The sequence below is a fragment of the Helianthus annuus genome, chromosome 6 (assembly GCF_002127325.2).
Source record: "Helianthus annuus cultivar XRQ/B chromosome 6, HanXRQr2.0-SUNRISE, whole genome shotgun sequence".
NCBI classification, from domain to species: Eukaryota; Viridiplantae; Streptophyta; class Magnoliopsida; order Asterales; family Asteraceae; genus Helianthus; species Helianthus annuus.
The window spans coordinates 47,574,420-47,594,948 of NC_035438.2; the positions used below are offsets into that span (position 1 = coordinate 47,574,420).

The window sequence follows — 20,529 nt, forward strand, 5'->3', positions numbered from 1 at the left end:
AACAAACACCAATTCGATCGAAACTCGGTCCGTATAATAATCTCTCAACGACGCTGCAGCGACTCCAAAATCCTTCAAACTCACTCATCATATTCCTTCCTTTCCTTTCTTTACCCACCTTAGGGTTTCTTATTTCTTCCAACGCAACATTCTCACTTAGGGTTTTTGCATAATAATGGCCGGAAACACCATTTTATCCGACGAAGAAGGTGCTCTTCTCATCCTCAACTTTCAATTTGCAACCATTTTGTCTAATCCGTATCTTAATTTGATGTTTTTTTGCTCGGTGCTTGTTTCTTCGCGTGTATAGATGAGATTGAAGTTGAAGAGGATGAGCGAGAAGAGCCTGATGGTGAAGATGTTGATCCTGGAGATCGAGATGATGATGAAGATGAAGAGGATGGTATGAAGTTTGTGTAATTCTTTATATTTTGTTTCAATTTGGATACTGGTGATGTTATTGATTGCGTAGAAAGATTGTTAGGGTTTCGTTATGTTTTGCCCCAATTTTACAGATTATTGTTAGATTATTTGTCACTTATTTGCAGAGGCAATGAAAGTTTTGATATTTTTAGCTTCATATTAATCAAATTATTATGTCATGTTGTTAGGGTTTCTTTTTTGTTCCTATGTTTTCCCCCAATTTCAGAAGCTATTATTGAGTTTTTTGCCACTTATTTGCAGAGTTAATGAAAGTTTTGATCTTTTTAGCTTCGTGTTAATTAATTTATTATGTTATGTTTGAGGTCAGGGTTTAATTTCAATGATTTTGTTGGGTGTTTTGAACTTTGAAGGTCGTTTGTGAACGTGAGGTGTATAGCTATGATGTTGTGACTCTTACGGTTTATTTGATGTTAGAAGAAGCGTTGATATTGAAATTAAGTCCTGGCCTTGAACATGACACAATTAATTGATTAATGTGAAGTTAAAAAGATGACAACTTTCATTAGTGCTGCAAATAGATTTATTATTTTATTTGCAGAGCTAATGAAAGTTTTTTTCTTTTTAAGTTGATATTAATTAATTCATTATGTCATGTTTGGGGTCAGATTTAATATTAATGATTTTTTTGGATGTTTTGAACTTTGAAGGTCATTTGGGCTTTAGGTGAATTAGCTCTTGTAATACTGGTTTTGGAAATGTGATATGTTTAGCTATGGTTTCATGATTCGTTCGGTTTATTTGACATTAGAAGAACGACTGATGTTGTTTTGTATTTTACCATTTTTAAGTTATGGCTTCTAATGTGCTTTTGGTTATTGGCTTGATCAGAAGAAGGACAAGATGAATATGAGAAGGACGGTTTTATAGTGGATGATATCGATGAGGAGGATCAGGATGGGGAGGAAGAGGATAGAGCGGATAGTGATGAGGAGAGACAAAGGAAGAAGAAAAGGAAGAAACGGTAATTTCATATTCAGTTTTAGTTTTAGTTTTGTTTTGAAGCATTCTAACTTGTGCTTTGTTTTTAAGAGAATCGGAGAAGAACTACGTTCTTGATGAAGACGACTATGAGCTTCTTCAAGATAATGTTGGATTTCGACGCCCAAAAGTCGTGAGTCTATGCTCCCTTTATTTCCACTTAAAAAATCATATTGAAGACGATGCTTGAACAATTTTTTAATTATCTCTTTGTTTAATGTTTTATAGGAGAGTAAAAAGTTTAAGCGATTAAAGAAAGCAAGGGCCGATGCTGATGAAGGGCAATCTGGATTTTCTGACGAGGAGGAATATGACATAACTGGAAAAGGCGGGCGAAGCGCTGAGGATAAGATTAAACGTAGTTTATTTGATGACGATGAGGGTATGTCATATGCGTAGTTTGAATGCAGAATACTATTTTACAAAGTTTCTTTGTGACAAAATTGTAATATGCCTATAACTTTTAGGTCCACCGTTGGAGGATATTGCTGAAGAAGATCAACAGTTAGAAGAAGAAGATGGTGACATCGGTGAAGAAGAGGACGAAATGGCTGACTTTATCGTTGACGAAGAAGAGGTTGATGAACACGGAGAACCAACAAGGTGCATCTATCTACTTAATCATTAGATTTATGGTTTTTTTTTTTCAAAGAGTTTGTTGTTAATAATTGACACATAATGCAGGAGAAGAAAGGTTAACAAGAAAAAATCGAGGCAGGCCCCTGGGGTCTCATCTACCGCAATTCAGGAGGCTCATGACATATTCGGTGATGTAGATGAGCTCTTAAGGCAAAGAAAACAAGGGCTCGAAAGGATTAGCAGGTATGATGAAAGTGGCGAATGGCGGGAAAGGAGGCTAGAAGACGAATTTGAACCAATTATTCTTTCTGAAAAGTACATGACTGAAAGTGATGACCGTATTCGGGAGATAGATATTCCTGAAAGAATGCAGGTGACTGTGAATTCTCTATATATTATTTTCTATTTATATTTGTTTTTTCGTAGGCCTATAAACGAACCGAACGTTCATGAACTGTTTGTGAATGGTTCGACGGGAAGTTTGTTTATGTTCGTTTATTTAAATAAACAAACGAACATGAACACATGTTTTGTTTGTTCATTTATTTATGTTCGTTTAAATTTTTATAAAAACACAGTAGTGACAGATGTATAAATATACCATTAAACGGGATTTCTAACTAGTTTTATAAAAATAGCTATTAGTAATAGGTCTTCCTAATAATAAAAAGTAGGCTTTCGAATAAAAGAAACTACTTTATGTTTGGTCAATTATGTTCATTTGTGTTCGTTAAATTATGTTCTTATAAGTTTGTTTGTTTGTTTGTTTATGTTCGTTTACGTCCTCGAACAGTTCGTTTAGGTTTTAAATGAACAAAAATAAATGAACACGAACATGCTCATTTTCTTAATGAACGAACTTGAACAAAAACTATGTGTTCGATTATATGTTCGTGTTCGTTCAGTTTGTTTACAAGCCTATTTTATCGTATTGTTTTACGGAAGTTGTGTTTGTAGATCTCTGAGGAAAGCACTGGTCCACCCCCAACAGACGGAATAAGTATAGACGACGAGAGTAACTGGATTCTTAATCAACTTGGAACGGGAATGGTACCGTTATTCAGCAAAGAAGGGCATGAGCTGGCGGTAGATAAGGGCGATATCGTTAGATTTTTGGAATTTATGCATGTTCATAAGTTGGATGTAAGTATCGTACTATCGTCTATCACAGATTTCGGCATCCTTTTTTAAATAGTTGTGCAACTTCTAATGTATTTGTTACCAGGTACCGTTTATTGCTATGTATAGAAAGGAAGAGTGCCGGAGTCTTTTTAAAGATCCCGAGCCACAAGATGACAAGGATGATAAAAAAAATCCTGATGAAAAACCCACGCTGAGGTGGCACAAGGTAATTGAATTTGAGTATTTGTGTATTGTTATATTTAGGGGTGTGCACGGTTCGGTTCGGTTTTTGGAACATATTTTGTAAGATTCAAAAATAGAAAGTAAAATCCAAGATTTAAAAATCTTTCTTAGATGTTTACATTTAAGTTAATATGCTTAACCTTTTTAGTTAATATTGTTCATATAAATTTAACCTTCTAATTTATTTTTATGTTTCTCCAAAGTTTTTATTAAAGACATTTTTTATTATACTTTAAAATCATTTATTTTTTATGTGAAATTTTGTTATTTTATGTAGGAAATGGATAAATTCTTTCAAATATAAATAAACATGTTCTTATTATAAATACCTCTCATTAAAGAATAAAATTATAATTCCTAAATCAGTATATAACAAACATTAAAAATGATTTTTAGGACATTCGGTTCGGTTATTTTGGTTTTTATAAAATGCAAAACTGTAACCGAACGTAAATTTTGGTTCGGTTTTTTTTTGTGCGGTTTGGTTAAATCTCTTCTCTTGGTTTTGGCTCGGTTTTCTCGGTTTTCTGCCACCCCTGGTTATATTTGATTCAACTTGTTTTGTGGAGTTAATGATATTTGGATGCATTTTATAGTTGCTTTGGGCTATCTTGGAGTTGGACAGAAAGTGGTTACTGCTTCAAAAACGAAAAAGCGCACTACAGGTGTACTACAACAAGCGGTTTGAAGAAGAAAGAAGCGTATACGATGAAACACGTCTTCATTTGAATCAAAAGCTGTTCGATTCAATCACAAAGTCACTCAAAGTTGCTGAGTCAGAACGAGAGATTGATGATGTGGACTCAAAGTTTAACCTCCACTTTCCGCCTGGTGATGTCGGTGTGGATGAAGGGCAGTTCAAGAGACCGAAGAGGAAATCACAATATAGCATTTGTAGTAAATCGGGACTTTGGGAGGTTGCTACGAAATTCGGCTATAGCTCTGAAGAATTTGGATTGTTGATCTCTCTCGAAGAAATGGTTAGCAAATTGACTTTCTTAACCTCTCACAATTAGGGCTGTAAATGAACCGAAGGAACACGGACAAATGAACAAGACAATGTTCGTGTTCGTTCATTAAGGAATGAGTCTGTTTATTAACTGTTCACGAACGCTTACCGAATGAGATTTTTTGCTCGTGCTCGTTCGTTAAGGAAATGAACATGTTCATGAACTGTTAATGAACACTTACCAAACGCAAATGAACTCCAAATGTTCATGAACATAAATGAACACAAACACCGGTTATTAACACAAATGAATATACATGAACATATAGTATATAACTAGGATTTCAAATTTTTAAAAACTAAAAACAATAAAACTAAAATACAGCATATAAAAACCTTTAAATTAACGAACACAAATGAACATAAACGAGCCAACATAAATGCACACATTACCGAACATTCACGAACAAAAATGAGCAACATCTGTTCATGTTCGTCCGTTTAACCTAACGAAGAACTTTCATGTTCGTTCATTTATTAAACGAACGGACATAAACGAACTTCCTGCCGAACGGTTCACGAACTGTTTGCTAAACGTTCGATTCGTTTACAGCCCTACTCACAATTGTACATAATAGTGTAGCATGATGCTGATTTTTTTTATCGCAGAGAACCGATGAATTAGAAGATGCAAAGGAAACACCAGAAGAAGTGGCTTCAAGATTTACATGTGCAATGTTTGAAAATCCTCAAGCTGTTCTCAGGGGGGCTAGGCATATGGTAATTGCTTAATATTAGGGGTGTACACGGTTCGGTTTTATGGTAAAACCGGAACTGTAACCAAAATGTTCGGTTTTCGGTTATTGAAAACCGTTTGGTTTGGTTTTTGGAACAAAATTACGTAAGATTCAAAAATACAAAGTATAATCCAAGATTTAAGAATCTTTCTTAGATGTTTTCCTTTAAGTTATTATATTTAACCTTTTTTATTAATATTGTTCACATAAACCTAATCTTCTAATCTATTTTTATGTTTTTCTGAAGTTTTTATTAAGACATTTTTTTATAATACGTTGAAAATCATTTATTTATTATGTTATCATTTCAAGGATAGATAAACATGTTAATGTTGTTATTATTAATACTTATCATTCAAGAATAAAACTAATAAATTCCTAAATCATTATATAACGAACATTAAAAAAATGATTTTTTAGCTTATTATTCGGTTCGGTTCGTTTTTTTTCGGTTTTCATAAAATGCAACTGTAACCAAACCGTAAATTTCGATTTTTTTTTTTCGATTTTTTGTGTGGTTCGGTTTTTTTTTTTTTCGGTTTTCTGCTCACTCTTACTTGATATGTCTTTTTTTGGTTATTTTTTATTGTTATATCTTCACATGATTGTAATGTAATCTAGTTACGCTCTCTTATTATAGGCGGCAGTTGAGATTAGCTGTGAGCCATGTGTCCGAAGGCATGTTCGAAGCATTTTTATGGATAACGCTGTGGTGTCGACTAATCCCACCGCTGACGGCAACGTGTCGATAGACACACATCATCAGTTCGCAGGGATCAAGTGGTTAAAAGACAAACCGTTAACGAAATTCGACGATGCCCAATGGCTTCTTATCCAAAAAGCCGAAGAAGAAAAACTTATCCAAGTTTCCGTAAAGCTTCCGACGTCTATCCACGATCAGTTAATTAACGATGCTCATAATTACTATCTTAGTGACGGTGTGAGTAAATCTGCTCAATTATGGAACGAACAAAGAAAGCAGATAATAAATGACGCTTTCGACGGTTTGCTTTTACCGTCAATGGCGAAAGAGGCGAGAGCGTTATTAACGAGTCGAGCGAAAAACTGGTTGCTTACGGAATACGGACAGAATTTATGGGATAAAGTATCGGTCGCACCGTATCAGAAAAAGGACCATGATGTTAATTCATCTGACGACTATGAAGCCGCACCAAGAGTTATGGCGTGCTGTTGGGGCCCGGGGAAGCCGACAACAACGTTTGTGATGTTGGATTCGTACGGGGAAGTTCTTGATGTGTTGTATGCCGGTTCCATAAGCATACGCGGTCAAAACGCTAATGATCAACAGCGTAAAAAGAACGACCAACAACGTCTTCTTAAGTTCATGACGGATCACAAACCTCATGTTGCTGTTCTTGGAGCGGTTAATTTGTTATGTCCTAAGCTCAAGGAGGATATTTATGAGGTAAAAAAGCGAAATTAACTTTAACTTATCCGTTATATTTTTAAATAGATTAAATCTTGTTAATCCTGTTTTTTTATCAGATCGTTTTTAAGATGGTTGAAGATCACCCGAGAGATGTTGGGCAAGAAATGGACAGTTTACAAGTTGTATACGCTGATGAGACTCTCCCACACTTGTATGAAAACTCGCGTATATCATCAGAACAGCTTCAACCACAATCGGGTAATCAATTAACTTATTTATTTTTGAATATAACATATTTAAAAGAGTAAAATGCCATTTTCGTCCCTGAGGTTTGGCCAGTTTTGCGACTTTCGTTCAAAGGTTTGTTTTTCCGCATCTGGATCCAAAATGTTTGAAATCTTGTCATTTTCATTAGGCTTGTTAGCTCCATCCATTTTTCTCCGTTAAGTCAGGGGTATTTCTGTCTTTTTGTTAACTTAAAGGGCAATTCAGTCCTTTTCAGGGATACTCGGTCTTTTTACATAAAGTGAAAAATACCGAGTTGCCCTTTAAGTTAGCTAAAAAGACGGAAATACCCCTGACTTAACAGAGAAAAATGAATGGAGTTAACGCGCCGGATGAAAATGGCAAGATTTCATACCTTTTAGATCCAGTTGCAGAAAAACAAACCCTTGGATGAAAGTCGCAAAAACTGGCCAAACCTCAGGGACGAAAATGGCATTTTGCTCTGTTAAAAATATCAAATCTAACTTTCATGTTCCTTTTAGGCATCGTTAGGCGAGCTGTGGCCCTTGGACGTTACCTTCAAAATCCATTAGCAATGGCGGCTACCCTCTGTGGGCCCGCGAAGGAGATTTTATCGTGGAAACTTACTCCATTAGAAAGTTTTTTAACTCCCGACGAAAAATACAGCATGGTCGAACAAATTATGGTAGACGCCACTAACCAAGTGGGCCTAGACGTAAATCTAGCCATAAGCCATGAATGGTTGTTTGCTCCGTTACAGTTCATTTCCGGGCTTGGGCCACGGAAAGCAGCTTCATTACAGCGATCATTAGTACGGGCTAGCTCAATATACACCCGTAAAGACTTGCTGAACCACGGGCTTGGCAAGAAAGTGTTTGTAAATGCAGTTGGGTTCTTACGGGTTCGTCGAAGCGGAAACGCTGCTAGCAGTAGTCAATTCATTGACTTGCTAGATGATACGAGAATCCACCCGGAGTCGTACGGTCTCGCACAGGAATTGGCTAAAGATATTTACACCGAAGATGGTCAAGGTGACGTTAACGATGAAGATATGCTTGAAATGGCGATCGAGCACGTGAGAGAAAACCCTTATTTGTTAAAAAACCTTGAGGTTGACGAGTACGCCAGATCGAAAAAACGCGAGAATAAAAAAGAAACGTTAAATCATACACGATTGGAGTTGATTCAAGGTTTTCAAGATTGGCGAAAACCGTTTGTGGAACCGAATGCGGATGAAGAGTTTTATATGCTTACTGGCGAGACAGAACAGACACTATCCGAGGGTAAAATCGTCCAAGCGACTGTTCGCAGGGTTCAACCTCAAAGAGCGGTATGTGTTCTCGACTCAGGGTTGACCGGTCTACTGAACAAAGAAGACTATAGTGATGACCGTAGAGACAATGATTTGACTGAGAAGTTGGATGAAGGCGATATCTTAACTTGTAAAATAAAGTCTGTTGTGAAAGGCAGATGCCAGGTGTTTTTAAGTTGTAAAGAAAGCGATTTAAGAAGTGACCGATCTCGCAACAATAAAGCGATGGATCCGTATTATTATGAAGATCGCGATAATTTAGATAATGAAAAAGAAAAGGCGCGTAAAGCTAAAGAGTTAGCGAAGAAGCATTTTAAATCGAGAATGATTGTTCACCCTCGGTTTCAGAATATTACAGCTGATGAAGCAATGGAGGTGTGTGTACAAGTTATGCGGTTAATATCGGTTATTGGTCCCCCATGTATAATATCGGTGTCAAATATCGGTCAGAATATCGGTACCGATATATCACCGATATTTGACCGATATATCACTGAATTGTTAGTGTTAAATTGCTCTATAGATAAATTTTGCAAGATATTAAAATTAACGATATCCCACCGATTTTTTACCGAGATAACCTATATCTCAAATATTGGTCAAGGACCGATATCCGATATTTTACCGCATTAACTGCATAGTGTGCAAGTTATATCATCATTATTTTACTAATCGAGACAATTTATTTATTTCTTTATTTTTATTTTAAATTCAACAGATGCTGTCTGATAAGGAACCTGGTGAGAGTATCATTCGTCCTAGCTCTCGTGGGCCCTCCTATTTGACTTTGACGCTAAAAATCTACGATGGTGTTTACGCTCACAAAGATATTATCGAAGGCGGAAAGGAGAATAAGGATATCACAAGCATGTTGCGTCTCGGAAAAACATTGAAAATAGGAGATGACGTGTTTGAAGATCTCGATGAGGTCAAATTTATATTTCTTTTTATTTGGATTTATATAGATTATACGGTTTATAATGTTTCAATATATTTACAGGTAATGGATCGTTATGTTGATCCGTTAGTAGCTAACTTGAAAACAATGCTGGCGTACCGCAAGTTTAGAGATGGGGGGAAAGCGGAAGTGGATGAAAGTTTACGAAAAGAAAAAAACGAGAACCCGTCAAGAATTGTTTACTCTTTCGGTATATCGTTTGAACACCCGGGCACAATTATTTTGACTTACATTAGGAGTTCGAATCCGCATCACGAGTATGTTGGATTGTATCCGAAAGGGTTCAAATTCCGCAAGAAGATGTTTGAGGAGATTGACAGACTTGTGGCGTATTTTCAAAGACATATTGATGATCCACTAGACGCTGGACCGTCAATACGTTCGGTTGCCGCCATGGTCCCGATGCGCAGCCCTGCAACTGGTGGTTCTGGTGGCTGGGGTGGTAGCAATGATGGTGGCTGGCGAGGCTCGTCTGGAGATCGAGAAAGAACATCCACCCCAAGCTCTAGAACTGGTGAGAATCTTGACAAGTTTTATATATATATATATATATATATATATATATATATATATAGGATTGGATCAAACGAGAACCAAAGTGAGATTTGCAAACCGAGAAAACCACTATCAACCAAGCAAATTTTAAAATTTTTTTTCTTAATTTTATTTATATGTTGCTAATCTTTTACCCAAATAAAAGGAAATTTGAAAAAATATATGTAGGTTAACGGGTTACATGTACATACATCCTAAACTACACACACACACACACACACACACACACATATATATATATATATATATAGGGTGGGGTTCTAGAGTGAACATTATTGTATTTGTGAACTGAGTGAACAAATCCTGGCCATTGATTTACATTAACAAATCTTAAAATACACTAGTGTATTTTCATCATCGAATCCTGATCAAATCTTGGCCATTAATTTACACTTGTGTATTGATAATCAAGGGCTACGATTAGTTTACATAGTTCACTATCAAGGGGGTTGTTTTATATATATATATATATATATATATATATATATATATATATATATATATATCTACATTTGTGTATATTCGCATGCTACATATATGTATATCATCAATGTAGATATATTTTTTTTTATTTTTTTTACAATAATAACATGTTAATAAAAAAGGTTGAAAAACAAAATTGAAAAAAATTACTTGGTTACTTGTGGTTCTCTGAGGATCCTCACAAATAGGGAGAGGATCATGAGAAAACTCCATCAAATGATTGATACTTGTGTTGAATTTTTTAATTGTTTAGTTTTTAGGGTTTCGGGGTTCAATTTTTAGAGGTTAGGGTTTAACTTTAGTATTTAGTTTTTAGCTTTTAGGCGTTAGCCTTTAGGGTTTAGTTTTTTTGAGGTTTAGGGATTATGGTTTAGGAATGGTTTAAGAGTTTTTTTCACAAAGAGGAGTTTTCTCAAGATCCATCTCATATATATATATATATATATATATATATATATATATATATACAGATATATATATATAGATAGATAGATAGAAAAAGTGTATCGTACAAACTGCCTTAATATACGAAGCGTACGCTATGGCAAGTTCGCATGTTATAACCCCAGAAAGGAAATCTCGCATGTTGAAAAAAACCAAAGATCGCATGTTAAAAAAAATATTTTTTCGCTTATTTTAAAAAAAATTTCGCATGTTGCTGGAGAAAAACCAAAATCGCATGTTAAAAAAATCGCATGTTGATCTTGCATCTCATACGCGGCGTACGTTAAGGCAATTTGTACAATAACCGGCCTCTATATATGTATGTATGTAGGGGCAATTTCATATATACCCCTACAAACTTTCGTGTGATACTGTGATGATTGATGATTTTGGTTGAATGACTTGTGAACAAACTCTATTGCAGGTAGGAATGATTATAGGAATGGTGGCAATCATGACGGACATCCAAGTGGTCTGCCGCGGCCTTATGGTGGGGGTGGTGGTCGTCGGCCGGGCCGAGGTGGACGAGGGTCATATAACAACCGAGACGCTGAGCGTGGAAATGGGCGGTCACCGGGAAGTGTGGGCAGTGGAGGTGGCGGCAGTAAGAGAAGTTCTATGCAGTCCCAAACAGGAGGAAGTAGTGCTGGGTGGGGCAGTGGATGGTAGTCTCTCTGGGTATGCATCTATAGTGTTAAGCTTAAACCGGAAACTTTGTACGACAGATATTATACGCTGATTTATTTATTTTCTGTTATTTTGTATTGTATTGTATTTTTAGATTTTGAATTTTTGTTCTGGATTAGTATTTTTTTGTGGTTGCTACTCTTTTATGATAGAAATATAAAATGCCAAGCATGAACTGGCTTGGTTTTACGGTGTACTTATTCTGTGAATTTAATAACTTCATGTGGGTGTGGGTTGATTTTCCAGTTCCATTTTGCCGCTGATTCTGCGTTTGAAGCTAAAATATATGTAAGGCAAAGTTGTAATAAATTACATAAGAGTTAAATGCCATTTAGTCCGTGTGGTTTGGGCTATTTTTTCTGTTTAGCCCAACTTTTCATTTTTCGTATGTGGGTCCAAAAAGGTTTCACTGTTGCCATTTTAGTTCACTAGGTTAATTTCATCTATTATTTCTGTTAACGAGAATGGTGATTCGGTCCTTTTATATGGTCGAATTGCCTTTCTAGTTAACAGAATTACATATAAAATGACCGAATTGCCTTTCTGGTTAACAGAAAAAATGGATGAAGTTAACCCAGTGGACTAAAACGGCAATGGTGAAATCTTTTTGGACCCACAGGAGAAAAATGAAACCTTTAGACTAAACTGACAAAATGGCCCAGACGACAGGGACTAAAATGGCATTTAACTCGTTACATAATGTAACAAAAAGTTTACTCTTAGATGAAAATAAAGCCCACTTGCAACTGATACTGGTTTAAAGTAATAAGAATGAAACTGGTGAAGCCTATTTATCTAAACTGATGAAAATAACCAACCCGAAACCCGTTTTGACCCGACCCGTTTGCCAGGTCTAAATAAGTCAAATTATAAACGTATTAAACGGATTGATGAGTTATAAAAAATGAATTTAATGGTTGCAATAAATAGATAAAAAGCTTGTGCTTGTATTAAATGGATATGGATATTGAGATGTAACAAAAACTAAAAGTGTCTTACCTTTTTTAAGGTAATAATATATGTATTTTTTTTAACTGTAAATTTTGGATCACTGAAGTATCATCCTATGTTACTTTTTTGTGAAATTAATTAAAGGATAAAAAAGTTGTTTATGTGATGTAATAAAGCCTGAATATGTATGTAAATTTCATAATAAATGTCGGATACTTCAATGTTATATTATTAGCTTCTTGATGCGTTTTATTTGGAAAACTCGACACTCAAAAATATTCTGGACTTTTGCAAAGAACGAATAACAAAATTTTTTTAATTAGTATTAGCCAACAAAAACAATTAACATGTGTTAAAAACAATTAATATTAATATATATGTCAATAAACCAATGGGAACCAATAGTGTTTGAACTTGTGGTTTGTTCTAATTGATGTATTTGGACGGTTATCCCCACTGGTTTGTTCTGATTCACTTATTTGGAGCGGTCATCTCATCCTTTAGACACTTGTACCTTTTTGCCTCATCAAGCCTTTTAAAACCGTCTGAGGAGAGAGAATGAGAGGAGAGAGAGGGAAAGGGAAAAGTGAGAGAGAAGAGGGTGGGCGATGACACGGTCGTGGTGGTCGGCCGATGATAGAGGTTTCTAGAGTTTCGAGGAGTGTCGACGAACGAGGATAAGAGAGATGTTGATTATGGTTTTGATTCTCGATTGACTTTGGAGGAGATGGATTAAGGTTGGAGAGCCAGAGGTAGAGTGGATTAAGACACAAATATTAATATTAACTAGTATTTAATCCCCCGTGATAAATAGTAAGCAAACGACGATCTAAACGGTTAAAGATCTTGAAGAAAATACACAAATGTAAAACACATGTAAAGACAAACACGCACTTATAACACGACCTAGCATACAGGGGTAGACAAACTCAAATTTATACCGACTCATATTATAAAGTCGAGTGGGCCAAAGTCTTATATTTTTAAGTTTATTCTAAATGTTTCTAGAAAATGGGAGCAAGACCCGTGTTGCGGGCGTGAGTAGTAAGCAAACTTAGACCGTAACCAAAAAAATCGTAAAAAACAAAAACGCGACAGAAACGACTCAGATTGACGAAGATAACCTGACAAAAAAATCTAAGATTGTATAAAACAAATTTAAAATCATGTACCAATGAGATTATGACAAGTGAAGGTGCATGTTAGCACCACCACACCATTCCAAATGTAAACTGAGTTACCTCCATTTTCTGCCATGGATGCTTGAATCATAAAGAAGTGAAAAAGTTCTCTCTTTCCACACAATTTAGAAAAGTAGGAAATCAAAAAGAAAAAAAAAAACACACTAAATCTATATGGGCAATAGAGGCTTGACATGTGGCCCAATTACTGCTGTTCATAAAAACATACCCTAAATGTTATATGGTATAATTTCATAAAATTGGAATTTGTAATTTTAAATTTAGTCATTGTTCCATGAAATAGCCATAATTTAAACGATAATGCTTTGTTAAAAATAGTTGGTTATTCAAAATTTACAATATATACTAGCTTTTAAATTTACAAGTTACATATTTTATTATAAACTAGGGTGTTACACCCGCGCTTCGCGGCGGGCGACCCGATTTTTGATCCGATACAAAAGTATATGGACACATGTCTTACATCAAGTGGGAAACTCGATTAGAAAAGTTTTACAAAGTAAAAAGGTCGTCAGTGTGCATGCTAATCAACTTACGTTTATAGTGACGACGTAAAAGTTGATTAAAAAGTATTTCGAAAGTTAGGAGGTGGTAAGAGTCAATGCTGAAAATTAAAGGTTATAAGTAAAAAAACAAAACCACAAAAAAGAAAGAAAAAAGAAAGAAAAAAAATTGTGGAAGGGGTAAAAGCGTAAAGTTTAAACGTTGACGAAAACTATAAATTACAAAAGAACTTGGTATTTAAAAAACACCAAACAAAGCATAAAGGCCGAAAACGTATATCACAAGAGATGGGAAAAAAACGTAAAAAAACAAAACCAAAAAAAATTAATGCAAGGGGTAAAAACGTAAAGTTAAAAAGTTGATGAAAACTGTAAATTGCAAAAGTGGGTATTTAAGAAACAACACACAAAACATAAGGGCCGAAAACGTAAATTAAGAAAAAAAGAAAAAAAAAAAGAAAAGTCAAATGTTGCTAGAAAAAAACAAAAAAATAAAAGAAAAAAAAATTAAAAAAAAGCCCCCACCGACATAGCCTTTTTATAGGTTATATAATAGGCCATATAATAATTATACATATTTTATCACCGATAATTTTGTACTATATATAGTATTATCAGTTTTTAAACTATAAATAAAAAAATTGGACGTCGGATTTTACTTGAAATTTTCCTAGGCAAATCCAAAATTTATTCAAAAGTCTTTTAAACTACATAACTTTAACAAAAATTGTTTACATTTTACTTGAGACTGTTAAAAAAAATAAAATTTTACTTGAAAAACACAAAACACTTATCTATAAATATAATTTTAAAAATGCAAAAACCATATCAAACACCCAACCACATCTCAAACAAACCATTTCCTTTATCATCCTCAAATTCAGCAAAGACCCAATTGTCAATGCACAATAGATAACCACATGATCAAACAATCTCAAAACATTACAGGAACAACAAAAACAAATCGACAGCGAGTCAATCACTTTCAAGTTGTGAGTTCCATAATGGCCGATACAATGTCACCATCCGCAGCCTTTAAAGCCCTGACCGCCTTTGGTCTTGAGACCCCGGCTTGAGTCATGACCAGCTCGATGTCCTTGGGCTCCACCCCGGTCTCGTCTACATCCTCATCGTCCTGAGCCACGGCTGTTGGCTCAGGCGTCGATATCACGTTGCTAAGGTTAGGTGCTTTGAATTGCTCTGCTGCCTGACTCTGCAACTGTGAGTTCAGATCCTCTATTTTTGCTTCGCCGAATATTACGTATGTGTCTGAAGCAGGGGACTTGAAAACATCTGGCTTTGAGATCACAAATAGCATCTGCAAAATGATGCAACTAATGATTTACAAGCAACAAACAATTGTGGAAACTAACAGTAGAAAATGGCAAAATGAATGTCTTGAAGGTAGGGTTGCAAACGAGCCGAGCGGCTTGCCAGCTGCTGAAGAAAAAGCTCGAAACGAGCCGAGCCTTATCGAGCTTGAGCCTAAAATAAAGCTCATTTATTTATCGAACCCGAGTTCGAGCCTGGCATGTAAAGCTCGTTCGGCTCATCGAGCCTTAATAGTGTTCATTAAAATTTAATAATATTTACCCCTTATTTAAAGTTCTATTCTAGTCAACGAGCAGAGCTTATTTAAACTTGTTTACAAGCCGAGTCCAAACCTAAAAAAAAGCTTGTTTACCAAAACTAGCCCGAGTCCGAGCTTCACTTAATAGATTATAAACGAGCCAAGCTCGAGCCGAAGAAACTACCAACGAGCTGAGCTCGAGCTCTCATTAAGTTAATGGAGCTCGAGCTCGGCTCGTTTGCACCCCTACTTTAAGGTAACTTTACCTTGTAAGAAAATGTAGTGAATAAGATTACAAAAGCTATATTTTTTAACGTTTTTAAGTTAACCAATTTGACCCTGTTTTTTAGGCAAATGAGTTGCAGTTGCCACCTCTACAGAAAACAGTAACGCTTTCCGTCTTTTGGGTTACTAATTTCTGAATTTAAGTATTTTCTTATCAATGACCCTTGCAAAATAATGGAATGATTAGCTGTAGGTCACAACTTTATGGTGATTGCCCATGACTCTTTCTATATTTTTTAATTAGAATATTGTATTATTAATAGATAGTTCTAAGTGATTAATTATTTGGTTCGGTTACAATGTGGGGTTATATTGAACTTACATTCTTGCTCTTTTTAACGGTAACACGACTGACTCCAAGAATGGGCTTCATTCCAAGCTTTAACATAGCCTTTCGACTCTTTTTCTCACTTCTGCTTTGCTTAGACCTACCACTTGCATCTCCGTGGCCTGTTGACATAATCATGCAATTAGTTTTTTTTACCACAAGAATAATATGTAGATGCTGATTCGATAAAGAAAGAGAACTACACTTGGCTTGTAACATGATCATGATACAGAATGTAAGCAATCATCAACACAATAAAGCTAGTGTAGAACACCGTCTGTTGTATGTTTCTATTATATTCTTTCTCGAGTAAAAAAAATACAAAAAAAGAACGCGTGGTGAGCCAAAACGAGCCAAAAGTAAGTTTAAAGTGAGCACCGTTGGTGGCAACTGGGTAATTTAAATTAAGTTATTTGCAAAAATATTGCAATTTTATTGGAAAATGCAAAAAAAAAAAAAAGAAAAAAAACACAGCACTTGAACGCACTCAAGCTACTTGAGTTTCCATATAAACTCTCACTCACCCTTGGTTTTAAACATGTGCATGAAGCATGATTTGATCAGAAAAAAAGGTCAGGGCCTTGAAGCGGTGCTTCATGTACATGCGGGTCAAACATAAGATCTAGTATGCGGCTTTTGGTTACACATAAAGCTTTTTTGGTTGTACAAAATCTCAAATTAACTTATGTCAAAATCTCAAATTCCAGTCAGTTATTGAGTAAAAATTAAAGCTAATTAATGTTGGTTCAGGCCCGAACTAGACATTCAACACAAACTCACAATTACGTATGTAATTTAAATGCACAGAATGTTTGAATGTATTTATGATACGTGAACTTGGTTTAAAAAAACGGGAAGCGCACAAAAGCAACAAGGTCTAAAACCGAGGCACAAAGCGCAAAGCGCAAAAGCGGTGAGCTTTTCGTATGCAAGGCGCAAAGTGATTATATAAATTATTTTATATATCCCATAGGTTTTTAGCATCCCCTACCTTTGATTTAGCTAAAATTAAGCTTTAAATCTGTTTTAAAATGAAAAAAAAACAGAAATGTAAAGCATAAAAAGCCTATTGTACGACACTCAGCTGCACAGAAACACCCTATGTAAAAAAAGCGTGCGCCTCAGATCAAATTTTAGCCCAAAAAGCGCGACTCACCTGCGCCTTTTGTACACCCTGCGCCTTATGTCACACAAAACGATTTGGTTTGCGCCTTAGGTCGCCTTGCGCCTAGGCACACTTTTTTAAACCAAGTACGTGAAGATGGAGAAAGTTTGCAGAAAAGAAAAGCTTAATATTATTTAATAAACAATGGCGTGTATAATTAATATGGATATCTTCTGCTGCAGTTTAGCGCCACATCTGACCCGTATCCAAAACCGACAGCCCTTAAACCCATGACCCGTTGAACCCTAAACGAACCGATTAATCCAACATTAACTTATGACAAAATCTCAAATTTTAATGTTCTTTTTTTTACCCGGACGACGACACACAAAGAATCATATAGCAACAGACACCAAACTTATGCACAGTATTCATCCAACCACAAACTCTCACCTTCAACATCATCTTCATCCTCATCGTCATCATCATCTTCATCATCATCATCTTCAACCAAAGGTTCCTCATTCTGCATCAAACACACCATTTAAACATACAACCATCATTTCATCGATCTAAACACAATTCACATTTATGCCCTCGTGTAAAGTAATCTCTTTTATAGTTTTATTATTTATGCACAAAACCAAAATCAAACAACAAAAAATTAAACAAACCTAAAGCAGAAAACTAAACTAATCAATCTCAATTAATTAAACCCTAACATAATGCAATTTATAGTCTAACTCTAACATCAGACATAACTTCTAACGAATGATAAACATATTCAATAAATCTACAACATGATTGCATATGGATGAAATTAGATGTATGATGAGGTGTGTGGAATGATAGTAGAAGATGGATCTTACATGGATCTTTTGTTGTTCGAGATGTTCGGCGAGAAGTTCTTCTTGTGTGGGAGCAGCCATGGTGATGCAGCTAGGGTTTGCCGAAAAGAAAGTTGGAGAAACGAATAAATCGCAAAACCCTAAATGCCTTCAAACCCCTAATTTATTCACTTTTGGTGGTCATTTGTTTTTGTTTTTGAGTAAATTACAAGTTTTGTCCTTTATCTTTGTCTTAAATTCCAGACGTTATCTTTTATCTTTAAAATTGATGACTTTTGTACTTAATGTTTGAAAATGTTGCACGTTATGTCCTTTAAGGCAAAGTCAGTTAGAATTTTCTATTATGTCATGTAGGTTGCACACGAGTGTAGAATAATCATTTCCCCTCTCTACTTGTGTTTCCCCCTTTTAAAACCCTGATAATACCCCCAATTCATCACTTTTAAATCCAGACATGACAAATCATCACCAAAATCTGAATCAGTTACATCGATTAGAGCAACAGAATAACCAATTAGGGGTGCTTGACACCAACAGTGGTAATGATAGGTTTCCTAGGGAATACCTGAACAAAATTATTCCATGAGGAAGTACAGTAAGAACATGTGTCACTTACAATCAAGCAAACAACAAATACAGATCAAGCAATTAATGAACAAATAAAAGCAGCAATATACAACCTTGGGTACGTCTTCGGGTGTAATGGGAACAACTTCGAGCTCTTGTCTCCTAGAAGTGACGCTAACAACACACCGTTGTTTGAAACCACCTTGTTCATTGTTACTAATCACAGCTTTCGAACCAAAACCACTAGGTTGTTTGATCTTCTGAATCTGGTTTTTGGAAGAATTAGGGCACGCAAAGTGTGTGTCAGCTGCTTTGATGTGACAACCGGTAATTTACGCCCTTAATTACGTGATTAATAGGCGATTAACGCAACAATAAATAGTGTTTACAGCGCAAATTAACTTAATTAGGCCTTTGGAGTGCCCAGGAACGTTTGTTCAGCTATACAGTGCGCGCGTGGTGATTTACTGAAAATCTGCTGAATATTACGCAACAACGGACTGATACCGTGCAAAATACTGACAACGCCGAAAAATATTAAATTTTTACGATAAATTTTAGCTTCGTAATTAAATTTTAGTGACTATAGTCAAAGCCGAATCGAAGAACGGATTAAAGACGACAACGATACAATTTTTCACGATTATTACCGTAGTCAACGAACGGGCGTGCAAACAACGACAACCGACCGTACTTTGGTGCATTTTAATTTTTGACGTTAAACAGAGTTCAGAATTTTGACGACGGGTCTCGTAGGAATTACGGGCCACTTACACACGAGATGGGCTTGTGGGCCCTGGGCCCAAGCCCAAAACCCACAAGCCTAAACCCGCACATAACATACAAGATCTCTATAAGATCTTTACTAGATTTACAAGAATCCTACAAGATTTGTAAGATCTTGCAAAATCTTACCTAAATCTCTACAAGTTTCTTCAAAAGATTTTGATTCAAGGGTAAGACATATTGACCTGAATGTAACAAAAATACCCAAAAGAAACAATAACCCTCAAATTTCTATATATAAAGGGCCATTAATTTTGTTCGTCTGCATACACACTCTCACATAAAAGAACAAGCTATTCTCTCTCTTTTCGGTTACAAGCAGACAACAACAAACAAATCATCATACATCTTCATCTCCTCAAATACAAACCAGCATTTCATCTCTCACACAAAGCCAAACACCCTCACCCGACTTCCTCTCCCTCTCCGACAGAACCGGGCGGCGGCGGAGCCGCCGTAGATGGTGGTGGTCAGGTGAACAGGCCCGACCGGACACCCCCCTTTCCTCCTCTCCCTCTCCGGTGCTTTTTCCGGCGGCGAACTGGCTCCGATCGGAGCTCCGGCGACCACACCCACACCGGTAAATCCCCCTCGCCTTCTGTGTCCCTCTGATCCACACCCCCATCCCCCTTTCTGATTCTGAAACGGACCACCACCACCGTCTGGTGGTGGTGTGCGGCGGCTAACAAACAGAGAGAGAGAGAGAGACCGAGAGAGAGAAAGAGACTGAAAGAGAGAGAGAAAAACCGGCGGTCCGATGGTCGGCGTGATTTTCCGACGGGTTTCAAACTCCGGTCAGATTCGAGGGTTCAGATTCACTCCGGTCGGTTCTGTTATCCGGAGGTCGAATCAATTACCCAAAGGTCTTCGTATTTGTCCGACAAATTCTCCGGTAACCCCTCTCCGATTTCTTTCTTTTTGGTTTTATTTCTTGTTAAACTAATGTCCGAAGATGATGGTGATGTTATCCGGTTGGTTTCACGTTTGGCTCGGACTTTAACTTCAGGTTTGAAGACGGTTCAGCTTCGAGTCCCTCGGTTTCGGGTTTCCGATTCAGTTTCGGTTTCGGTTGACTCGGTCAACCGAGTCAACTCAGACGACTCGGGTCAGGCGGTTCGGGTCGGATGATTCGAAGCAGCTTATGAAGCGGATCGGGTCGACTCAGTCAAACTGAGTCAACCCAGTCAACTCAGCGAG

The 20,529-nt window shown here is 36.3% G+C and overlaps 2 protein-coding genes across 2 annotated transcripts; one reads left to right on the plus strand and one right to left on the minus strand.

Moving 5' to 3' along the window:
* On the plus strand, nucleotides 1-11,383 carry LOC110865368 (transcription elongation factor SPT6 homolog). Its single transcript, XM_022114609.2, has 17 exons — nucleotides 1-209; nucleotides 311-403; nucleotides 1,273-1,405; nucleotides 1,474-1,555; nucleotides 1,651-1,804; nucleotides 1,890-2,025; nucleotides 2,107-2,374; nucleotides 2,959-3,144; nucleotides 3,227-3,349; nucleotides 3,963-4,346; nucleotides 4,985-5,095; nucleotides 5,753-6,538; nucleotides 6,619-6,760; nucleotides 7,270-8,435; nucleotides 8,779-8,988; nucleotides 9,061-9,532; nucleotides 10,925-11,383. The coding sequence occupies exons 1-17, from the start codon at nucleotides 176-178 to the stop codon at nucleotides 11,167-11,169; spliced, it is 4,725 nt and encodes a 1,574-aa protein (XP_021970301.1). The 5' UTR covers nucleotides 1-175; the 3' UTR covers nucleotides 11,170-11,383.
* A 3,291-nt stretch (nucleotides 11,384-14,674) lies between these two features.
* On the minus strand, nucleotides 14,675-18,159 carry LOC110865369 (nascent polypeptide-associated complex subunit alpha-like protein 3). The gene is made up of 4 exons (XM_022114610.2): nucleotides 18,001-18,159; nucleotides 17,585-17,657; nucleotides 16,021-16,148; nucleotides 14,675-15,161 (listed from the first exon to the last, which is right to left on the minus strand). The coding sequence occupies exons 1-4, from the start codon at nucleotides 18,058-18,060 to the stop codon at nucleotides 14,829-14,831; spliced, it is 594 nt and encodes a 197-aa protein (XP_021970302.1). The 5' UTR covers nucleotides 18,061-18,159; the 3' UTR covers nucleotides 14,675-14,828.
* Nucleotides 18,160-20,529: the final 2,370 nt, after the last annotated feature.

What these genes read in the sequence shown, in the direction of transcription:
- LOC110865369 (XM_022114610.2), bottom strand. Translation starts at nt 18,060, where the DNA reads ATGGCTGCTCCCACACAAGAAGAACTTCTCGCCGAACATCTCGAACAA. An exon ending in TCGAACAACAAAAGATCCAT is followed by an intron (nt 17,658 to 18,000) that starts GTAAGATCCATC and finishes TGTTTGATGCAG; the next exon opens with AATGAGGAACCTTTGGTTGA. An exon ending in GGATGAAGATGATGTTGAAG is followed by an intron (nt 16,149 to 17,584) that starts GTGAGAGTTTGT and finishes TTATGTCAACAG; the next exon opens with GCCACGGAGATGCAAGTGGT.
- LOC110865368 (XM_022114609.2), top strand. Translation starts at nt 176, where the DNA reads ATGGCCGGAAACACCATTTTATCCGACGAAGAAG. An exon ending in TGATGAAGATGAAGAGGATG is followed by an intron (nt 404 to 1,272) that starts GTATGAAGTTTG and finishes TGGCTTGATCAG; the next exon opens with AAGAAGGACAAGATGAATAT. An exon ending in CCACGCTGAGGTGGCACAAG is followed by an intron (nt 3,350 to 3,962) that starts GTAATTGAATTT and finishes TGCATTTTATAG; the next exon opens with TTGCTTTGGGCTATCTTGGA.